This window comes from Enhydra lutris, unplaced genomic scaffold (genome assembly GCF_002288905.1).
Source record: "Enhydra lutris kenyoni isolate GAN:26980312 unplaced genomic scaffold, ASM228890v2 scaffoldscaffold11, whole genome shotgun sequence".
NCBI classification, from domain to species: domain Eukaryota; kingdom Metazoa; phylum Chordata; class Mammalia; order Carnivora; family Mustelidae; genus Enhydra; species Enhydra lutris.
In genome coordinates, this window is record NW_019154095.1 from 14,651,329 (window position 1) to 14,675,077 (window position 23,749).

Below are 23,749 nucleotides of genomic sequence, written 5' to 3' on the forward strand. Positions count from 1 at the left end.
CCGCTCAGCCACAGGCAGGTCCACCTCATGCTTCCCCCCTCCCCGCATCAGCACCTCCATTCCTGGCTTCATACCTGCCCTCCCCAGGTCATTCGTTCATTCAGCACGTGCTTACTTCGTGCCTACCATTGGCTGGCCACGTCTCCGGAGCACATCTGTAAACACGAGGCATGCAGAGACTCTCTTCACAGAGCTCACGTTCCCATGAGTGTGCCTTTTCTCTTCTCTCTCACCAGCCCAGATTTTAGGAGAGATTTGCCTTTACCTTTGAGCCACTCTTGACTTCACTGGCCAGGTGCTTTACTCCAGAATTCTCAGAGGCACCTGCTAACTGCTCCTCCTCTTGGACAGACATTGTCTTGTATTCTTTGTGCTTTTGATGCGTGACTATCTCATCCCCTCAAGTGTCTTACAAGCTTCTTGAGAGGAGAGACCATGTCATTTGCTTGTAAAAAAGTTTGCGTGTACCAGTGTACGTAGCCTGCGTTAGGTGCGCTGTTGAAACACGTTCAGATCTCCATACTTACACTAGGACTTTGCACCTGGGTACCCAATGCATATTTTTAACTGATTTGAGAGTCTTGCCGGGCTGCCTCAGACTGTTGCCCTTGAACTGTGCTCCTCCGTCTGGTCATCAAAGCATTCTGTAAAACCCCACGTGACTGGATCACGGGAGGGTGCTACGGTGTGCTCGTTTGCCAAGGAACCAGTCCAGTCTGGTGTCAGGGACAGCGCCTGTGCACACCTCCTCCACGGAGCACAGCACCTCCGCGACAGTCTGTGGGACGTTTGTGAACCTTTACTGTGACACCAAAGCTGTTGTTAAAAGTAGCAAGAGGCACGGGGGGCGGGGAGCGGGGAGGAGGAGGACTGCTAATAACGTCTGTGGATTCTTTTTTTTTTAAGATTTTCTTTGTTTATTTGATAGAGATCACAAGTAGGCAGAGAGGCAGGCAGAGAGAGGAGGAAGCAGGCTCCCTGCTGAGCAGAGAGCCGGATTTGGGGCTCGATTCCAGAACCCTGGGATCATGACCTGAGACTAACGCAGAGGCTTTAACCCACTGAGCCACCCAGGCGCCCCCTGTCTGTGGTTTCTTGAGTTTATCTCCCCATCAGACTGGTATGGAAAACATCAGAAAACATCAGGCCTTTCTTGCCTTTATTTTATGATGGATTTTGTCCATTATCAAATTCCCCATGCTTCGAGTAGGGCAGCAAGATGGGCTTATGGTTACTGTGTTGGCCGATCAGTTACCATCCTCCGCACCATCATTCAGTCACTCTGGCGGTGGGGTGAGGCGGGAGGGCAGCCCAACACTCCTGGCAGAACTGGCGGAGGTAACCACGGTCCCCGCCTGTGAACTTAATCTCCCTGGCCTCATGTGCTAATGAAGTGAATGGCCTTCCATTTAAATGTAAAAATAGAGGTATAGGTTAAAAAAAATTGTTTGTAGTGGTAATTTTATGATAATAGTCGGGAGGCAATATGTGTGTTGGTTAAAAGCATGGGCTATTAACTCCAGGAAACAAACTGAGAACTGCTGGAGGGGAGGGGGTGTGGGAGATGGGGTAACTGGGTGATGGGCATTGAGGAGGGCACGTGATGGAATGAGCACTGGGTGTTACTTGGAACTGATGAATCCGTAAATTTCACCCTTGAAACTAATAATACACTATATGTGAGCTAACTTGAATTTAAATAAAATCTTGAGGGGCACCTGGGTGGTTCAGTGGGTGCCTTTGGCTCAGTTCATCATCCCAGGGTCCTGGGATCAAGCCCTGCATCAGGCTCTCTGCTGGGCAGGGAGCCTGCCTCCCTTCCTCTCTCTCTGCATGCCTTACTGCCTACTTGTGATCTCTGTCTGTCAAATAAATAAAATAAAAATCATTAAATAAAATCTTGAAAGAAAAAAATTAATAAAGTCCTTCATTAAAAAAACAAAAACAAACAAACAAAAAAAACCCAAAACCCAGCATAGACCCTGGTGCCTGTTGCCCAGGGTTTAAATCTTGCTTCTGTCACTTAACTGGCTGCGGAAATTGAGGAAGACAGTTAATCTCTCTCTCTCTCTTTTGGAAGATTTTATTTATTTATTTATTTATTTGAGGGAGAAAGAGAGCATGAGCAGGGATAGGGGCAGAGGAACAGGCAGTCTCCCAGGTGAGTGGGAACCCCAAAGTGGGGCTGATCCCAGGACCCTGAGATCATGACCTGAGCCGAAGTCAGAGGCTTACCTGACTGAGCCACCCAGGTGTCCCAGGGAATCTCTTGAAAATGGGGATAATAACAGTACTTACTTTGCTGGGTCCTTGGAAAGCTTAGATGAGATTCTAATATGGGCACAGGGGACCCATGTCTAGGTAGAAACTTACATATTTGGATATTAGAAATTTTGAATACGTTTTTATGGTAAATTTCCATCTTTTGGGGGGGTATTTTTTTTCTTTATCCTTTTATTTTATTTTTTAAAAAGATTTTATTTATTTATTTGACAGATACAGATCACAAGTAGGCAGAGAGGCAGGCAGAGAGAGGAGGAAGCAGGCTCCCTGCTGAGCAGAGAGCCCGTTGTGGGGCTCAATCCCAGGACCCTGGAATCATGGCCAAACCAAGGCAGAGGCTTTAACCCACTGAGCCACCCAGGCGCCCCTCTTTATCCATTTATTTAACCTTTTCTGTATCACAGAGGAAACTGGAAATTTTAGCTATCAAGAGGTGGTCTGGTGGTCCAGAGTTTCCCCAGAGGGTCTTACCTTGCCAGAGCTAAAGGTATCTCTATTTAGATCTAGTCATAGGGCCAGAGGGTGCCCAGCCCTCCGCACAACGTTTCAGGAGGGAAACCGACCCACAGAAGCAAAGGAGGGAAACCACGAGGGCAGAGGATTTAGAAAATGTCAGATGGTTGGAGGAGTTGAAGAAGTTTTATTTAACAGTGTTAAGACCAAGTGTATCAGTCGGTCACTAAATGAGCCTGTAACGGGCCTACTTACAATGTGTCTCAAACCATAGGTGGTGGGAGAAGTGATTTGGAATGTAGGGACGGGATTTTTATTTGTAGCTGCTTCATGAGTTGTCGGGCAGAAGAGGGTTATAAATTTTTTATTTTCCGAGGGCAGAATGGGAATCACTGTGTGGGGTCATAGGACTCAGCTCGGGGAGGGAGAACCTTCGTCCTGGGGGTGTTGGGGGTGAGGTAGGCACAGGCTCCTGCGGGAAGAGGTGGACCATCGGCTAAATCACAGAAATGAAGAGAGAGTGTGATCATGGTGGGACTAGAGCCTGGGGATCCTTCTGCCTCGGTGATTTGGGATGGTCTGTAACGAGAGATTCGTTACATCTCTGGGCGGCCAGCTCTGGTCGCGCCCTCTGCTTCGTATTCGCCGTGGGCGAGCTGCTGTGTTCACGAGGATGTAGGGACTTGGCTGTGCAAACAGCCTCCGCCCCCCAAATCTACTTGGTTCCTACGTATCGGGTCATTTCTTGGCACCTGTTTTGTTCCCGAGGGCAGACAGTGTGAGAGGCGCCCACGACGGTGTCATTTCTTTGGGGGCAGTCGGACCCCGTCATCACTCACACAGCGGACTTCGCTTCTTCCTTAATGATGCTTTTCCTCCAGACTCCATTTTTCTGTGGCTCGAACGTGACTGACGAGACTCCTCTCCTCCTCTCCCCTCTGCCAAACTCCCCCCCCTTTCCTCTCCAGTTGTTTATATGCGGTGTCTCATACTCTAAATAGAGATGAATCATTTTCTCTGTGGTTCGGGGTGTGTGTGTGTGTGTGTGTGTGTGTCTATAAATATGACACGCACACGTGCGTGTGCACGCGGTAGTCGGTGCAGGGCTCATGATACCCAAACAGTGCCCCGAAACATGCGTTTGCATACACATGCACAAGCGGGGTCTTTTGGTTTTGTTTTGGATTTTTTGCCTTTACTGATCTCAGACGCAGGATTTTTGTTTTTCAAAAAAAAGCAGAGGAAACGGCGATCCAGAAAACCAGGCGAAGGCCTGCCCCCGGGTGCAGTTCCAGGGGTGTTGCCAGCTCAGGAGAGGCGTCGCAAACGAGTTCCTGACATAGTGACCTCATTCCCAACACTGCCTACCCCGGGCGGCCGCAGAGGCTGCACCCGGCGGCGGCGGCGGCGACGGCGGCGGCGGCGGGCGGCGGCGAGCGGCGGGCCGTCTTTGCTGCAAGCCTGCGGGCTGTGCCGGGAACGAGGAGGGCCAGGCTTGCAAGGGCTTGCGCGGAGACTGGAATTTATGACAAATAGCTCACTGCAGCTAAACTTTGATCCAGTGTACAGTAGAACCGCCTGTTACACACAGGAAGGAGATGCGTCCTTCATCACCATGAAAAGCCAGGCTTAAAAAAAAGAGAGAGAGAATGGGTCAGGTTTATAATTACGGACTGGTGAGTATCTGATGCTAGATCCATTTTAGTGTGTGTGTGTGTGTGTGTGTGTGTGTGTGTTTCCTTCAAGCATCTGGAAGTGTGTGCCCTTTCCTGCTGTTCTCATGATGAAAAAAATATCTGAATTGGCGCTCAGTGCAGGCACGGGAGGGGACCTGGACCCCTTGGAGAGGAGGATGTACCCCTCGCAGCCCCAGGCCTGGGGTACAGTCCCAGCCCGGAGTCTCCTTGCTGCACAGACAAAGGAGCCTGCACCGACCACCAGAGGCTGTAGCTTTTCTTGGAGCGATGACTCATTTCAGTTCACAAAGGATTCTGGGCAGGGTAGTGAGAAGTCAGGTTGGCTGATCCGTCCCTATGACTTCACTTTGCAGAGAACGAGGCGGAAGCCGAGTGACATTGCAGATTCCCGAGGCACTGCAGCTGGATGTTGGTTCAGGGCGAGGGGCTCTGATGTGTGGGACAGGCATGGGACAGATCCCAGCTGCTCCATGCCAACAGGATGAAAAAATGGTAAAGAGGATTTTCTTTTTCCTCCTAAAATCCTTCGCCAGCAAAGTACATTCACAGAGCCTCTTTTTAAGGTGCTTTTCGCCAGCTTTTGAAGCAAACTCCAACCAGTATCTCGAACCCTCAATTGTAAGAAGAGCCGAGAGTTCTGGCACACATTTTTTTAAAAGTAGATCCACGAAGGTAAAGTACCAGATTCCCGTTGTGTTCCACATGCCCTCAGTAGCCCATCTGAAATGCTCCCTGGGGCTACGATGACTCGGAGGTTTACTCTTTCTTCTTATTCCAGATTCTAGGAGGTCCGTTTCTGTTACTGGCTCCTTCTTGTGCCTGGATGCAAGCCCCCCTAGCATGCACCAGGCTTTAGCGTCAAAGCTACCCCGGGGATGGAGCCAGTCCAGAAAGGGTCAGGTAGGTTTCCCCTGCTTTTCTTTCAAGAGTTGCTGTGTGTGATGCAATATGGTATAATGTCTACGCCCGCTCTGAGAAGGGTGCGCTGTCCTCTGCAAGGCGGTCTTGCTGTTATAACCCCGTGCAACCGCCGTCGGAGGCAGCAGAAGCGCCTCGCCTAAGCTGCCCACCAGATGCATGATTCATCCTCAGTCATGTCAGAACTGAAAAGTCAGACAGCTGTAGGATCTGCAAATAGGGAATAATTAAACTGCTCCAGATCTCCATCATCCATGGTCTCTCTTCCACTGTGCGGATGGAGGCATTCGCAATATACTATTTGACATCTTTTTCTTCTCAGTTAATATAGGCCCTGAAATCTGGCGTGTTCTTTGGCCCATTTACCTACATGCAGTGCACTAAAATCCAAGAGCACCTGATTCATACGCTCGGGGACTGTTTCCAAGACTAACATCAGACTGAGGTGGATGTTTAACCACGAAGGAAGCAAGCCCGTTTCTTCCAAGTCTGCTTGAGGAGTCAAATTATTGCAGAGCTGTTTTCGTCCAACATCCGCGGGCTTTTCACAAGAAAGCTTTCTCTTTTTCAAACAGTGAGATGGCAGAATGGGGTCTCCAAAGTCCATTACCTGTTGTGTTTCCAGAATGAAACCTGGCATGTCTGAAAGCATGGGTATACCATCCTCTCGAATTTATGGGTTTAGCAATCAAAGATATTTCTGAGGATACTAAATCCCTTCTGTCATTTGTAAGAATGATGAGAGCATTTTTAAATGCAAACTATATATGGGATCGGCTCCTTGAATATCTCTTTTCCCTTTGCTTTCATATCCATCCCCATAGCTCACCCTTTCGTGGAGGGGAAGAAAGCATGCTTCCTCTCTTCATGGTCAAAGATGGCCCTTCTGTGTGACAGTGCTCTGCATCTTCCAAGCAAAGTGGAGGGTGTCGAGTCAGCTTTAAGGGATGCTTGGTGACATCATAGTGTGTTGAGAATATACAATAATTATATAGGGTCCCCGCACCCATCAATTCCATTCATCCTTAAAGATGGTATTCAAAGTCTCCCTCTCCCATAAAGTTTTCCCTGATTACTCAACAGGAGGTCATTTCTTAATGCTGTTAGAGAATTACTATTTCTCTCTATGGAGAGATGAGTATAATTATATATTAATAAGTTCCTATCGTAGGAGTTAATTTGCTAGTCATTCCTGTATTTTCTTGTGTCTCTTCTAAGGATATTGTAAACAGTAATTTGAATATGTTAGAATTGCTAATTATTTTCACACATTTGTATTATGTTTCCCCACCTAAATCATAAGCTCACTGAAGGCAAGGATCCAGATTTAGGCCTTTTTCCACAATGCATGTTTCCTGGCAGTTCCCTACATGTGGAAACCACTCAGGAAATAGTTGATGGTGAAGAGTTGAAAGTGGCAGCTTTAAAAGCATTCATTTGTCATGGAGGGTGAGAATGATCTGTTCTGTTCATTTTAAGGGTCTTCCCGGAGCAGATTAACGTAGGGTAGACATTGGGAGTTCAGACCCTAGAAATGATGACTGGACTTAACCTTGGGAAATGATTACAGATGGTGACACGTGCTGCTTGTAAAGGGTTGTTACTGTTCAGAACAAACATGAACATGAGGCCCTTACGTGGGGGCACTGATTATGGTTTACTCGATGAGGAAGGATATTATCCGACAAGCCATCCGTAGGTAAGCAGTGTGCCAAATTCTGAATATTTATGTGAAAGTGACTCTCCTGAATCCCACAGGACATGTTCCTTACAAGAGGTGACCGTCATGGTTCTGTCAAAGTTTATATAGCTCTTGGTGTACTAAGCGTGCTCAAACCCAGGTGCTGAGTTTCCTTTCTCGGGGAAGAGATTGGCCCTGCCGAACTTTTGAAATAGGCCCACTTTCTTTGGTGTCCTTGTAACTGTCTACGCATACAATTCCCTGGCTTCTGGTGCCCTCCTCTCCAAGGGTCCTGGGGTCATGCATGCTTCCTGTTTGCTTTCAGACCATTCTTCCCCAGCCCGCTAATACATGCCAAATGCTGTATGTTTACATATATATATCTTTTCTGCTTCCCAGTCAAGCTCTTCCATTTGCTCAATGCTCATGCTCACATTAAAACCCAAAAGGTGAGCAGTCCAATAAGACTAATTCATAATAGTGTAACAAAGACAGTAGCCTCTAGGCCTTCTTGCAGATGTCTCAGTTTTGTTTAAAAAAAAAAAAAAAAAAAAATTTTTTTTTAGGTCCAAATGATTTTCCTATCGGTAGAAATTCAAACACCATGAAAGAGTAAATTGAATAAATTTAATAGGCTCAGGGAAGGCAATTATAATACTATTACTATTGGCCAGATATTGTTTGGTCCCAGGCACAGTGTAAGCATTCAACATCCCCATCTCCTTTAATCCCCTCAGCTCTGTAAAGTGAACATCCCTTTGTGCCCCTTACCAAAGAAGAAATTGTGATCTCCCCCCACCAAATTAAATAATTTGCTCCAAATCCTACAACTAACGAGGAGCAGACCTAGGCTTCGAACCCGCAGTGTCAGCTGTGGAGTCCAAGGCCTTGGCCCCTGTCTCGTGATGCCAGCCTTCGGAGAGAGAAGCTCCTCGTGGGCACAGGGAGTTGGGAGTGTTCTCGGTGGGTGTCTTCCAGCCTCTGCAAGCCTTCCTCCCTGTAAACTCTTACGTGTTCTTTCCTACCAGCCTCCGTGGCTAATGGAAGGGGAGCTAAGAGTGTTCAGCGGCTGGGGAGTCGGTAGCAGTCATTCAGTATAATTTTGCTGTAATTTGGGAACTGTCAGCATTTATATAGATTTGAACTGTATCTAATTGGGCCTTCTGGTTCTGGCATAATTGCATTGTGGAGGAATCTGTCACAGTGTGGTTGGCGTACCTGAACGGGCGAAGCAGGGACTACAGAGGCTGAGAACAGCTGGGGCGAATCTGACTTGTAAACAGTGGAAGCGAATGACCCTGGGGATGTCAGACCGACGTACTGAATTGTTGTTGAGAAACAGCATCAGTGGAACCTGCGGTGTCTTGTGCGGCTCTGGTGTTCGGCTGGGTTCTGGTACAGGATGGCGGTGGAAGAGAAGCACGTGGTAGCTTCAGAGAGGCACGTCAATCCTGTCTTGCGTGACACACGTCTGGCCAAGAGGAGGAGGTGCCGCGTTCCACGGGACTCCCGTTGGCCGAGCACGTCCCAGGGTCGCGGGACCTCTGAGAGGTCTTATTAATGGCTGTCAGCTAGGACTGGCATGTCATCGTGGTTTTTTCCTGGTGGTAAATGGCTGTAACTTAGCCCTAGATGAGCGTCTAGAGAGCAAAGGGGCAGCTGGTGATGGAAATGTCTGACAGTAGCAGGGTCTCAACTTGCCTGTCTGTATGTGGAGTACCTTGGTATTTAATAAGCATGTGAGTGCCCGCTTGTGAGTAGCACACTTCTAGGGTTTACTCCATAGTGCCCACTGTACGCTGCATGTGGGTCATAATGTAGAGCCTGAGCAAAGCTTTGAATTCCTGAAGCATGTCATTGGCCTGATGTCTCGTATTTCCGTCCTGACTTCTTAGTGACAAATCTCTTGCAAGAGCGGAGTGGTCCAGTGGCATTGGTTGCTTATGACTAGCGAGGTGCCGGTGGTCATCCCTGGTGATGGTGACAAGCGGACTCCCTGCAAGGGGGTACTCAGCCATCCCGGTCCATTAGTCACCCTCCTCTACCCCATTCTCCACCCTTCCTGGCTTAGGCGTCTCTGCTTATCTGGCAACGATTTTCTTTATCAGTGGTCAGATCTCAGGAGCAAGGGCAATAGCCACTATGACTAATGAAAGCTTGTAGAGTGATGAAGGGAATGGGTTTCTCCTATAAGCCAGTGAACTGATTGATTTGTCATTGTATACCTCGTAGCTGCATGTCTACGCTAAGCAGGGAGATGCAGGGGATGTGATGGACCTCAGCCCATTCGCGTGTTCTTGCGTGTGTGCGTGTGCACCGTAGACCACTGTGTTTGCTCTTGTACACCGTCATGCAGAGTTTCTTAGTAAAATCATAAGTGGCGGACACCATTCACTTGGGCATTACTAATTGGAGCCCCCCATGTACATATCTCTCTTGAATTAAGACGATTTATGCAAACGATAGCTTAGGAATTGGACCTTCTGTAAGAGATCCATCACGTATTGAAATAAAGTACCAGGTAACTTTAGAACAGCTATTGTAGAATTTCCAAATATTCTAAAATACCTTATGTTAAAAAAAAAAAAAAAGTGTCGTCTTTACGGCCATCAATGATTGCAGTGAAGGCTCAGCCTTAAATTTCTGAAATCAGTGGCATTGAAACCAAACCTATAGTAAACTGGTAGAGGGGCCTTTTCTCAATGCCAGTTTCCTTTTAGATTTCAAATGCGAACATTTCTAAGTCAAGGATAGTAGTTTGGTTTCAAGGGAAAACTATTTAAAATGTCGCAGCCTGTGAGTTCATGGGGGTGTACGCGCTGCCCTCCTGCGAGGGGGTTGCTGTCTGCTGGAGAGGGTCTGGGAGGGGAATACGTGTTCTTCTAGAGCAGCTTCTTAAAAAATATTGTGGTAGACCCTCTGTTAAGAGAACCAAACACCACTCATACATAAAGTTGGGGAAAATAAATTGAACTACATTGTAAAACCCAGGGTCTGTCCGATGTATCAGAGACGTTGTTCACGTAACCTCCGAGAGCTTCTGATTTCCCCAGGTTCAAGAGTGTTTCAGATAAAACTTGGCATGTCCGGAGTCCTGTGAACAGTTTATTCAAAGGAATACAGTTGTATTGCTTCTGTGCCCACTCTCCATTTAATAGGCATGTTTGACCGTTTTTATGAGTCACAGTGTCTACTGCATGTGGTAATTTTATTGGCATCTATAATTTTAACTTTAGTGTTAATTTTGGCAACACGGAGAACAAAAACAGGCGCGCTTTAGTGCTGAGGAGCAAAGCTGAGCCAGACTTTGAATTAGCAGGAGCAAATGATGAAGCTTTTATTACAAGGGAAGAAATGAATGGCTAATATATGTTGCTATTCTTTTTAAAATTAAAGCCTGCTTTTTTCAGATTGGATTGAGTATTAAAATAGTTTCTCTAACAAGACGGAAATAGAGCTACACAGGAGGACCGTGTTAAGCTTTTATGCCAGAATTCTGCTACATTGATATAGAATCATAGAATCATTGAGAGCCTGAAGGAATCTTTGACATCATTTCCAAACCCTCATTTTATAGATGAGGAAACAGATGCAGAGTGGTAATTGTATCTAGTTATGAGAGACTGGGCACTTATTAGAATACCTTCTGAATGCCTTTATGTGCTGGGAATTTCCCGATTATAAATTAGTACAGTTTCAGGACTGTGTTGGTAAGTAGGTTGCTTTGATTCATGAATTTCATTAGGGTCAAAGGTCACTCTTTAATCCAGAGTACAGCTCAAACCAACATTCACAGCAGAAACTGTTATTTAAAAATAAACAGGAAAACAGGATAATTTAAACATAATGCTAGTGGTTGGAAAAAAAAACAGATTATTTAAAGAAGGCTAAGATAGAAGATGGGCTTCGGGGTCCTTTCAAAGGTGTAGTTTATTATGATGTAGTTCTGGAAAAATTTTGGCTGTCCTTTTCTTATAGAGTTGTGTGAAGATGGGTACTTTAAGGTGGAAGGAAATAGATTTATGTTTGCTTTTCTAGCTAGGTATCTTTTAGAAAGCTGTGGATATCATCTGGGAGGAGATGGATGCATATGGTGTGAAAGTCATGTCTTCTTAGGAGCTGTGTTGCCCTCTCTCAGATGCAGAGGTTGGAGAGTACCGAGAACCTAAATTAATGACTGAAAAAAAATGGCATTTATAAAGAACAGAGTTTTATTACAGTACTTTTTTTTTTTTTGGCACACCAATAGAACTGAGATCGGACCCATTTTGCAACTTGAGTGCCTAAAGGTATTAAATATATAACAGGCTCTCAAATGTATTTCTTGAAAGGATGAATTATGTGAGGAAGAAATTTTTTTGAAATAATTCCAACTAAAGGAACTAGCCAAAAGTTGGGAAGGAAGTGGGGGGGGGGGGATGGTAAAAATGTGTGTTCGTGATGAAGATATTTCTGAGGTGGGAATAACTTGCGGCAGACAGTACAGGATAGAGAAAGTCGGCGCGTGCATGGTTTCTGCTTGTCGTCGCAGACCCTCCTTGTCAGCTGCCTGGGCAATTGTCATCGTTGCGGGGTTTTTTTTCCCACAGTTGCAGAAGAGTGATTTTTCTGACACCAACAGGTCAGGTCATTCCACAAACACACACAAAGCTTCCCCATTAGCATCGAGAATTAAATGTAAGCCTCTGGTCAGCCAGAATCCCTCTGACTCCTGTTTTTCCCGCCATCCCACCCCCAGCATGGTCCAGCTGTGCCCAGGGGTGCCTAGCCTCCCCACCCCAGGCTGCGCTGCTTTCTGCCCACCTGCGCATGCGCGCCCTCCCTCCTCTGCCGGACTCCCCACGCTCCTCCCCATGCTCCTCCCAGCTGGCGCCGGGGGCTTTCCTCTGCCCTCATGTTTCTCAGCTCACCAGTACCTCAAAAGCAATGTCCAAATACTCAGTGAGGCATTTTTGACTTTAATGTTAAATGCTCTTAAAGTCAAAATGGTGTGCTCACAGCTGGAATATTGTCATGTCTTCTCAGATTTTAAATTTATTTACCAGAAATTTCTGGAATGCTTACTCTGTCCCGGGCACTGTGCTTGGTTTTTTCTGAATTATTTTGGATTTGACACATGCTTCCTGAGAACTGTACTTAAAAGGATGTTTGTAAGAAAATAAAGCTGAAAAAAAAAGATGAAATAAAACTTATTTACCCCTTCTTTCTAGAACAACAGAACAGAATTGTGGCGGTCCAGAAAAAAATTTGTTAGCCGCAAGGTAGCTATGAGTTGTCTTTACGAATGCGTTCAGAACTCATTCTGACAAAAGAAAAATCCATCCCATAAATTACAGACAAGTAACCATAGTTTATACACAATGTGGTAGTTTCTGTAGATTATGGTGACTGGTATTTTAGCAGTTTAGATTATGGTGACCGGTATTTTCCCTTGTTTTCTTCTTTAACCATTAAATGTGGTCCAGTTGCTGGAAGAATTTTCTGGTTTGTTTGTTTTTTTTTTTAAAGATTTTATTTATTTTGAGACAGAGAGAGAGTATGCATGAGTGGGGGGAGAGGCAGAGGCAAGGGGGAGAGAGAATCTTAAGTAGACCCCATGCTGAGTGTGGAGCCCAACACAGAGCTCGATCTCACAACCCCGAGAGCATGACCTGAACTGAAATCAAGAGTCAGACACTTAACCAACAGAGCCACCCAGGTGCCCCGAATTTTCTAGTGTTTTAAGAGTGACTTGCTCGCTCATTAAGCAGGTCTTACATAAAAGAGCCATAGAAAATCATGGTAAACTTGACTAATGTATTGCATTAAGAGATATCTGTGATTGCTTTAATACAGATCTTAAATGCATGTCCTGATCCTCACTTAATATATAATTATTTTTCTGTGGTAACTGCTGTGTTTCGGTGCACTGTTATTGATAGTTGAAACTAAGAGTCTTAGAAATTGCCTGGTTGGGTGTATTTGGTCTCTTGTTATTTTGTTTGTTTTGCAATTATTTAGCAAAAATATGTGAGGAAAGTCACAATCCTTAAAATACCCTGGGAAATTCCTAGGATTACAATGTTATGAATGGAGAGTCATTCACTCATACTTTCATTCAACAAACGTTTACTGAGTGTCTGGTGTAACCTCTGCCTGACTCTAGGGCCTGGGAATATAGTTGGAATATAGCGTTTCTGTGTTCTTCTTTGGCAGAGCTTATCGTTGTGGTGGGGGGGGTGGGGGGGGTAAGCCAGTACACACACACGTGCGCACACACACACATTCAGAGAGTGAAGACAGTAGTTTGCTTAGATTCTGGTGCCAAGTCAGGGGTATGTGTAGTTTTTCTACACCACCAAGCACTTTTCTTTCTTTCTTTTTTTTTTTTTTTAAAGATTTTATTTATTTAATTGACAGAGATCACAAGTAGGCAGAGAGAGAGAGAGAAGGAAGCAGGCTCCCTACTGAGCAGAGAGCCCGACTCAGGGCTCAATCCCAGGACCCTGAGATCATGACCTGAGCTGAAGGCAGAGGCTTAACCCTCTGAACCACCCAGGCGCCCCCCAAGCACTTTTCTAACACCAGCCTACAACTGGGCTGATTTCGGATACCGTCTACCTGGAGAGAGCATCAGATCCCACAGGTTTTATCTGAATTATTTTGGATTTGACAAATGTTCCCTGAGGACTGTACTTAAATGGAAGTTTGTAAGAAAATAAAGCTGATATAAATCTATTTACTCTTTCTTTTTAGAACAATATGAATTACGGAGCCTCAGAAAACATTTGTTAGCTGCAAAGTAGCTATGAGTTGGCTCACTCCTAGCAGACTGCCCCCCCTTCCAAACCAATGGAAAGCCCACGTTGTCCCCTGTGCTTCTGAACAGACTGGCTCTGTAGCGGAGGTTTCCATGACCCCCCTTGGACTCAAGGAACTTGTTAGAGCAGCTTGTAGAACTTAGAGAAACCTTTTACTGATGAGAGTGCCAGTTTATTATCCAAGGATATAACTCAGGAACAGCCACAGGGAAGAGCTGTGTAGTAGGGTTAAGTACAGGGAAGGTGCGCAGAGCTTCCCTGCTCTCTGGGCACACCACTCTTCCCCAAATACCCATGTGTCCACCAACCTGGAAGCTCTCTGAACCCCATCCTTTGGGTTTTTGTGGAGGCTTCATTACAGAAACATAATCAACTAAGTCATGGGCCATTGGTGACTGATTCAACCTGTCCAGCCCCTCTCCCCTTCCCAAAGGTTGGGGAGGAGGACTGCAAATTCTGACCTGCAACCACAGGGTGAGTTCTCCTGCACCCCACCCCCTGCCCCCTCCACTTCAGGTCCAAAAATCACCTTATCAACATAACACAAGACACCTTATCTCTCTCATCACTTGGGAAACGCTGCAGGCTTTAGGGACCCTGTGCAGGAAATGGGGATAAAGACCAGATAAGTATTTTTTTTTTAATACGTCACGTATCATACTCAGGTAATATAAGAGGGTGTCCCCTGCAGGTGGGAACAGCATTGGATCAGGTGGTCAGGACTGGGCTCCCTGATTAAACCGAGACTCAAAGGCAAAGTCACTCCAGCAAAGGTCTGTGCAAGGAGCCTTCTAGAAGCTCAACAGATGCAGAGGCCCTGAGTTGAGAAAAAGCTTGTCCCATTCAAAGAACAGAGGAAGTTGTGAGTGTGGAAGAGGGAGGGGGTGGGGAGCAGTAGGGTGTTGGTCTTAGAGGAAGCTGGACAGGCCCAGACCCAGACCCCGTGGGCTACTGCAGACCTGGTGAACCGTTCTGCTCTCTTTCTGGGTGCAGTGGGCTGTCGCCCCAGGACTTTGTGCACGGAGGTGGTGAGTTTCCCGTTTTTCTGGGACATGGCTGCTCTGTGGAGAAGGGAAAGCTGACAGTCATCAAGCCAGTCCAGGGGGCAGGGGCCCGGCGGGGGGTGGGGAGGTGCTTTGGGGGAGGGGTAATACTGGAGTCAGAGTGGAGGAGCCCACCCCGGAGCATTTGGGCACAGTATGGATGAGGATTGCTGATGGGGTTGGAGACCGGAAGCGAGTGGGAAATAATTTATCTTAGTGCGGTATAAAAACGAGAGGACGAGAGAGTCCCTTAGAGCATCCAAATTCCATTCTGTTCTATAGCCTAAGTTAAAAAGTTATGGCACAGAGTCATTATTAGAGCAAAACTGAGCTTTTCCAAAACAAATGCAGTTCAGACACACTCGAAGCATGCTGGCTCTTGTAGTTGGCAGCGACGAACGTGAAGAAACGGACGGAGAAGATGGCAGTTCGACTCAACGCATAATTTCCGCCAAAAGCAGAAGGACAAGCCTGACCTAAACAGTGTTTAGTTTTGCTGACTGTCCTCGCTTTCCACAGAGAGCACGAGTTTCCCGGAACCTATACACAATTCTAAAGTAGACCTGCACTTAAAAAAGCATCCCACTTAGTGGCTTTGTATCCCTGGTCTTCTGAGAAGTCCTAAATCATGGTAGGCAAATCTCCGAAGGTGTTCAGCTTCCGAATGGTACGCGGGTCCAAAGGGGCTGGAGTCTGCTTTGATCTCTCCCGTGGCCTTTTCATCTCATTTTCCAAATCATCTCAAGTGACTTTGAGGTCCACGCGGCTAACCTGCCAATTCATCAGGAACCCAGCCTCAGCATCCCCACCCTCTCCTGGAGAAGGTGGAGGGAGAGAGAAGGATTTCCAGAAAAGATCTGGAACTCCAAACTCCCTCCTCCACCACACCTCGCAGCCACCCCTGGTCCGTCTGTCACACAGGAGGCTTTAGCATGAGGTTTTGTTTTAATTGAGGGCACAACGGGTTTAAAAAGATACACAGTGTTCTAGGGCGGTAGCGCACTTGCCCACTGAGATGGTCCCAGCCCACACAAAGCCGTCATTTTTGAGTCACCAGTATGAGCGGAGCTTTCCCAGCCAGTGAAAGAAACTCAGATCCCCAGGGATAGGCACAATTCCGTGTTCTTATTTCTACCCACTGCTCCCCCACCCGATGTTTGCAAGAGGCCCCTCTTTATGGTGTTTCTATCCCGCAGGCCCCCCAAGTTCATGGGTTCTCAGTGAGGTCAGTTCCTGTCTTTCGCTGTTCTTCTCTTGTGCTGGGTTTTGGTCCAACACTGCCAACCCCCCGCCCCACCGACCACTGGGAAAATTTGCTCTTCTCACCCCCATCTTGCAGAGAATGGAGCCCTGAGTGAGGCAGGAGAAAGGAAAGCACTGAACTGAGCTGGGTTTCATGGGAGGTGTGGGGCTCCCACCTTTGACCTTGGGGTCTTGCTGCTTCATTCACGAGCCTGTTAGGCTTAACCCTACCCTGGTGGTTTTCATTGCCAGGCCCCTTTGGCCTGGTTTTGTCCATCAAACCTTCTCCCATCTAGTCTATCAAAGCACATTCAGGTTCTTTCTCCAAGGGCCTCTGGGCCCCCAGCAAACCAGGGATCGTGGCTGGGCACAGCTTTCCATGCCTCGACAGAGAGGAGGCTGGTCCCTGATAGCCATGCTGCTTGGGCCACAGGTGGACCTGAGTCTGGGATCTGGCCAGCCATGGTAGTTTACTGGAGAGAGAAATCATGCTTAGGAAAACAAAAAAAGGAGAGATTACATAAATACGTGTGGGAAGTAAGCTCCAAAGCCCACAGAAACTTGCTCTGCTGAAACTTCCCCCTCTTTCTGTAGGGCCTTTTCTCCAGTGAAACCTTACAAAGCTCCTGTGTCTGACACAGGTGGTACCCAGGTGTCAAGGTCAGACTTCCCTGCTCTGCCAGCCTCTCCCTCTGCTGGGCCCCCCTACCTCCACTCTCCCCATTTCAGAAGTCTTTCCAGGGAATTCTAGAAGTCCTTGGAACAAAATTTGCAAAACACCCCACCGTGACATGACGATCACGGAAAGGAAGACAGACACATGGCATGCTGACTCTCCGGGAGTGTCTACCCCCTGCTGCGGGGTCTTCAGCCTGCCCCCAGCCTCCACTGGCTCCTTTAGTTGCAGACACGTGTAGGCGGCCGCGGTCCCATGTGCGATCTGCTCTCTGCGGCTCCCTCCAGTCCCCGCTGTCGCTGAAATTCACATCTGACTTTGTCATTCCTGAAATGCCTTCGGTGGCTCAGCATCCCTCATAGGATGAAGGCCCTGGGCACTCAGCTGTTCACTCATGGCTGTCCCTGCACACCTGTGCCCCTTCTTTGCTACTCCCCAGAAAACATCTGCTGACCGGTCCTACCATCCCCCACACCCCCCAGCCACCAGGCACACTCCTACGTCATCCCTGGATTCAGGCCGCTCATCCACGGGGAAACCACCCACTTCCGGCTTCTAAGCCCCGCCCCCTCCCCCATCCACTGCTTCCCCCCAAGGGGCTGCTGCACCCCCACCCCGCCCTCTCAGCCCTAGCCCTCCGTTGTTCACCTTCTCCGGTGAACTGTGAACTTCGGTCTGCTTGTCTGTCTCCTCAGCTTACACAGAAGCTCCTTGAGAGCAGAGGTGTTTCCGGGGGAGGAGAGATGACTCCCTCTCCCGAGTAAACCCCAAGCCCCCAGCAGATGCCTGACACGGAAAGAGCACTCAGCATCGGATCGAATGAATCTCCAAGTTTTCAGCAAGTGCGTTTGTCGAGATGGGAATGGCAGTTAGACATAAGCCAGCCCCAAGTTAATAAAATCAGAGATCCCTTTTCAGTTTCGTGTTGTACGCCTTTCGGTAGTTAAGCCTGCGGCAGGGAGACCTCGGGTTTGCAAGGCGGGTTCTAGTAGTCGAGGCCGCTGGAGCGTCTGCTGCTCTGCAGCCGTCCTTCCACCTGCATGGCATTGGCCGTGGCCGTGGCCGTAACAGACTTCGGCGTTCAGAGTGGATCCCGTTCCTAATAAAGGGAACGGGGAAGAATCCAAGGAGGGGCATGTGTGTGTGTGCAGGTGTGTGTGTGGGACGAAAGGCCAGGTCCTTGAATGAACTGCTTACTTGAAAATTGTCTCTCTGCAGGTGATGTGTCACCAATCAGCATGTCTCCCATCAGTCAATCTCAGTTTATCCCCCTCGGGGAGATCCTTTGCTTGGCCATCTCGGCAATGAACTCCGCCAGGAAACCTGTCACCCAAGAGGCGCTGATGGAGCACCTGACCACGTGTTTCCCAGGTAACGGGAAAAGAACATAGCGCTTTCCAGATAGGGGCGTGTTCCTTCGCCGCAAGATGTCCCACGGACCATTTCTCTCATTTAAATGTAATAGGAAAAAATTCTTTGCCAAAACGCGCCAGAAACTTTTCGTAGTTCTGTCATTCAAAGCCGAGGCACCCCTGTTCCTTCAAAAGTAATTTGCTATCTTCGGGTGTTACGGCAGTCCTTTTTAAATCGGCACCGAGAAGAAGACATTTAAGCAGAATCCGTGCAGAATTCTAGCAAAAACTAGCAAGGTTCTGTTCAACCTCCCCATACTCTTCTTGAAATACATGAACATCAGGATTCATGGGAAAAGGTCAGACAATTTGGGTCCCAAGGGACTACGCTAAAAAGACAGTAATGTCAAAAATAAACAGGCCTTGTCTGCTTGAGTCATGGCTTGATGAGTTTTTATCATCTGATATTGGATAAATCAGTTCAGATGTTTCCTTTTCTCTTAAATGTTATGAAAAGAACGGGCCAGCTGCTGCACAAATGGCATTGGGTGCCTCCAGCGCCCGAAGACGTTAGGGACGGTGAGAGCTCAGGGCTGAATGCCCTCTGGCCAGAGAGGCCTTCCACTACTCAGCTCCAGGGCATCGACCCCTCCCCACCCAAAAATGTAGAACCCTGCGAGAGTTGCAAATCTCTTACCTTTTCAAGAGAATCTGGACTTTCAGTTTTATGTGAAATCTATAGACTTCCTTCACTTTTGGCCGTTGTGTGTCTGTGTTGTGTGTGCGTGTACATTTTAACACACGTGCAAGTCAGATAAAACACATTACCTTGCCCCCAGTTGGCCAGCTTGGCTGGGACTCTACTTATGGCTGCATTAAAAATGAACCCATGACACAGGTTCCATTCAACCTAGAAGTGACCTTGGTCAGTAGAAGCTAGAGGCTGTAGCCGTTAGCTCTTGCTACTGAGATGCTGGGTAACAATCACAGAGCATCAGTGGCATACCGCAATGAACATTTATTTAGCTCAGGTATCCGGGGGTTCCCCAGGAGTCAGCTGACCCAGGCTGGACCTTCTAGGGGCCTCTGCTCCACCCGTCCCCCCTCCTCTTTGGAAAAGGAGACAAGCAGAGGCACAAGAGAACGGGCCCAGTTGTCCAAGCTTTCTGCAGCCCTTAGGTCACACCATACCCGCTACCGTTTCATTGGCCAAAGCAAACTTGGCTGAACTCAAGGTTGAGATGTAGGAAAATGCACCCTATCCATGGGGGGTGGGCAGAAGGACTGCTTCTAAACTAAATATTCATCTACTGTGTTGAGTCTCCCCACTTTTCCTTTTGCCCCAACAGAACTTTATAGTTCTCTCCCAGTGATTTTTTTTCTCCTTCTTCTATTTTCTAATTAACATGTTTCAAAATTATGCATACCGTTTAAGAACATGGACTCACCTTCGCAATCTATAAATTGCCTTGAATTTTCTAACATTATCTCTGAATATTCTTAACTGTCTGATGGTCTTTCTTTGTTAACTTCCAGGTAAACCCTTTTCCTTTCAGTGGTAACATAAGCAGAGTCCCAGGTGAGAGCCATCTAAAGAGACAGATTCCCAGATGGAATGCCCTTGTGAAGAAAGACCTTTCTCACAGCCTTATACCTGGTTAACCACTTCTGACATCAAACGTCCCGGTAGCTTTTAAACTCCCTCTATTTTCATGTAGCTTCATGAGAGATCGCATCGCTTTTCTAAAGTTGGTTACATCTCTCCCATTACTGGGCTATAAAATAGAGAATGGAAAGAACACAGGGCCAGTATGTAATAGTGAATTGTGAAAAATAGCAAAATAAAATAATAAATTGTTGAGCAGCTGATTATAATATCACTATGTTGGAATACTTTGCAGAGAAATTCATAGGTCACCTGTACTTAAAAGAACAACCGCTTTGCTAGCTTTTATGGTGAGTGAACTTACATCTCAAGACCTTATTGTCAGATAGACTGAGAGGAGCGAACTTAACCTTTTTCATCTTTGTGACACTGATGACTCTTTGTTCAACCCCAGATGGCAGGGGCACTGCATAAACCCGAGTCTAGGGCAGCATTTGGCAAACTATGGCTGCAGGCTAAGTGTGGCCCACTGCTTGTGCTTATAAATAAAGTTTTATTGGAACACAGCCTTGCCTAATTGTTTACGTATTGTCTTTGGCTACAGAACTCAGTACGTGCAGCTGGGAGATCATATGGCTCACAAAGTAAAATAGTTATTTTCTGACTGTTTCCAGAAAAAGTTTGCCAGCCACTGGTTTTGGGCATGGTAGTAATGATTTAAAGCTTTGTTTAGCAACAGTTCCATATTTTAGACTAGTATTTCATAAAATGAGGTTGTTTCCTGTCTGTCTTCCTTCTTCCTTATCTCTCTTCCTCCTTTCTTTTCTTTTCTTCCTTTGATTTCCTTCCTTTCTTTTGCAAGCATTAAGGTACTTCAGAATGAAACAATTTAGAAACTTAACACAATTCAAATTCTATTTGAAAGTGTCTTTTCAGTGACAGTGCTAAAACTCTGGAGGGATTTAAATACCATGGTTATGGGGTTTATTTTGTTTTCTTAAGGTAAGACTATTTACTTTCTTGTAGCTTACCGTTTGAAAATAGAGTTTTGAAGTCTAACCAAATATTATTAAAATATTTGAACTCTCATATTTAATGCCTATGTCATAAATTTAAAAAAAGGTCTAGATTTTGGTCTTTACATCCATATTCTAAAGAATGTTTTTTAGTGAAAAACCTAGTAAAAATGTCTGACATACTGAAATGGGACCCCCTCCTTTTTTTTTTTTTTAATGTAAAACCTTTTATCACCTTTCTATACTGGTTGAATTTTTGAAAACAACTTTTGTCAACCAGTGTCCATTACAGAAACAAGAATTTTTTTAAGGTGTAAAAAGAATGAAATATTTGCTTAACAGCTAAGTAAGCACTCCTCGTCCATCCATCCCAAATGATCATTTAAATCAGACTAATACTTGTTGAGTTGTTGTAGTTGGAATTTCCCCGGGAAGAAAGGTGACCCTCAGAGAAAGAACTGCTAATGGGGTTGAAGTTGGCTTTTAAATTTGCCGGAGAATGTTAACGTTGTATACCCCGCATTCTATCTCCCAACTCACCCCGTTACCTCAGTTCTTGCAGAATTCCCCCTTGGCCAGCGTTCTCCACACATGAGAAGAAATAATCCAAAGAAGCCCACGAGAGTTTCTGTCCAAAATGCTAGAATGTGGGCATGTGCTCTCCATTCTGACAGTGGTCGGATTTGCGGGATTAAAGGGATCTTACAAGTCTAAGCGTCCTGTTGACAAGCAGTGCTTTTAGGTATCTGCTTTTGCTTTGGAAAGATGCGAAGGTGTGGAAAAGGAGACAAGTCAGCTTTCAGCTCTATTTGGATATAAAGTTTATCTTTGTTCTTTAAGTCCTCAAAATCCAAATTCATGGTGAATTTTGGGACTAGAATCTGGAAGTGGTGGAAGGTGCAAACACTGAAAATACCCATCACAGCCATCTCTTTCCCAGGTGAGCCCTGCCGATTTCTTGTGCAAGTTTGGATTCCACAGACACCTAAAAATACCAGTCATTAGACAAGGCTTCGTAATAAAATAATCATCCTAAAAATCAGTGACTTGCAGTTAAAGCTTTGAAAACCTACTGGTAGAAGTGTGGAGAGTGGATTGGACAGGGAATGCTTCTAGTATGTTTTTTTCAAATTAAACATGATTGGACTGACAAACCTGAAAATCCAAGACAAGAAAACTTTAGATGTAAGTTCTCTTTGGAAACTCGTTCTTCTTCCTTCCTTCGGGAATGATCCGAGCACTTATCTTTTGTTTTTTTTTTCCCCCAGAGCTTTTTTTTTTTTTTTTAATTAACATATAACATATTATTTGTTTCAGGGGTACAGGTTTGTGAATCATCAGGCTTACACAATTCACAGCACTCACCATAGCCCATACCCTCCCCAATGTCCATCACCCAGCCACCCCATCCCTCCCCCCAGCCCACTCCCCTCCAGCAACCCTCAGTTTGTTTCCTGAGGTTAAGAGTCTCTTATGGTTTGTCTCCCTCCCTGGTTTCATCTTGTTTCATTTTTCCCTCCATTACCCCCACGATGCCCCACCTTGCCTCTCAAATTCCTCGTATCAGTGAGATCATAGGATGATTGTCTTTCTCTGATTGATTTCTTTTGCTTAGCATAATACCCTCTAGTTCCATCCATGTTGTTGCAAATGGCAAGATTTCATTTCTTTTGATGGCTGCATAGTATTCCATTGTATATATGTACCACATCTTCTTTATCCGTTCATCTTTTGATGGACATCTAGGTTCTTTCCATAGTTTGGCTATTGTGGACATTGCTGCTATAAACATTCGGGTGCACGTGCCCCTACATTTGTATCTTTGGGGTAAATACCCAGTAGCTGAGCACTGATTCTTAATGGTAAGTAAACATGATGACACTGAGGTTATGAGTCTGTGCAGGTTCCTAAGTTTTCTGTGATCAGTGCTTGGAAGGCCTACAGTCAGCAAATTCTGTTTATAGTACAAGTTGTTTTTCTGGATTACACCTTAGCTTTCCTTTATTACAGCAGCAGAGTCAACAGGTCAATCACAAATGCTTATAAATTAGCCTTCCCAATTTTTTGGAAGAACTTACGTCTGTGACAATAGTGATCACAAGCATGCTGCCACGTCAGATATAGTTCGTTTTCTGTATGGGTTTGAAACCCACATGGCAATGCTGCCCAAGCCCAGTGGGCATCATTCACGGGGCTGCAGTGGGCACAGTGTCTCATCTTGGGAGTGGCAGTCTGTGTGAGTGGTGCCCCCGAACTTGTTCAGCCAAAGGCCCTGGTTGGGAGTAGGGCATAGAAGCTCTTTTAAGTGGCTTCTCTTAGGTGAATGCGTGTTTTATGATGGCACTCAAGAATTTCATATATAGGGTGGGGGTTGTATCACTAATTCACGTGGAGTTCATTTTGTGCAGAAACTATCATAAAATTTTTAAAAAATTGTTATTGTACCAGCCTGAAAGCCATTTGTGTAAACACCAACGTACTACGTCTCTCAAGAGTAGAGCCCTAGACTAAAGGGAAACCGTGCAGTGCAAAAATTAGATGATTATACTAAACAATACATTATTCAAAAGCAATGTTGCCTTTCCCACGTTGGTCACAAAGGATGCCTTCTGAAGATGGTAGCAGGGATGGATGGACAGGTCACATCATATTCATGGGACGCTCTCCTGGGCCATTACTCATGTTTTCATATCCCACTTTTGTAGTTTTGGAAGGATTGTGGCAAACTGAGTTTGCCCTGCTCTTCTAGGTTGCTACATGATGTTCTCTGAAGGTAATCTGGTTTCCATGGGTCCTGCCCCAAAGTTGAGACGATTACTAGCTAATGTTTCTAGAGCCTGCACTACATGTCAGGTACTGCTGTCCATACATTAAACTCCTTTAAACTCAGAACTACCCTGTGAGGGTACCTGCTGTCACCCACATTCTGATGACCGTGAGCAGAGGCTCAGGTTAGTTAAGTTGCCTAAGGCAATAACTACT

General features: G+C 46.1%; 1 protein-coding gene across 1 annotated transcript in view; it reads left to right on the forward strand.

Moving 5' to 3' along the window:
* Nucleotides 1-23,749, forward strand: part of LOC111144551 (storkhead box 2) — a 101,053-nt gene that overhangs the window by 67,516 nt on the left and 9,788 nt on the right. Inside the window, exon 2 of the mRNA XM_022498879.1 lies at nt 18,012-18,164. Coding sequence (XP_022354587.1) covers nt 18,012-18,164 — 153 coding nt within the window. The remainder of the gene's footprint in view (nt 1-18,011; nt 18,165-23,749) is intronic.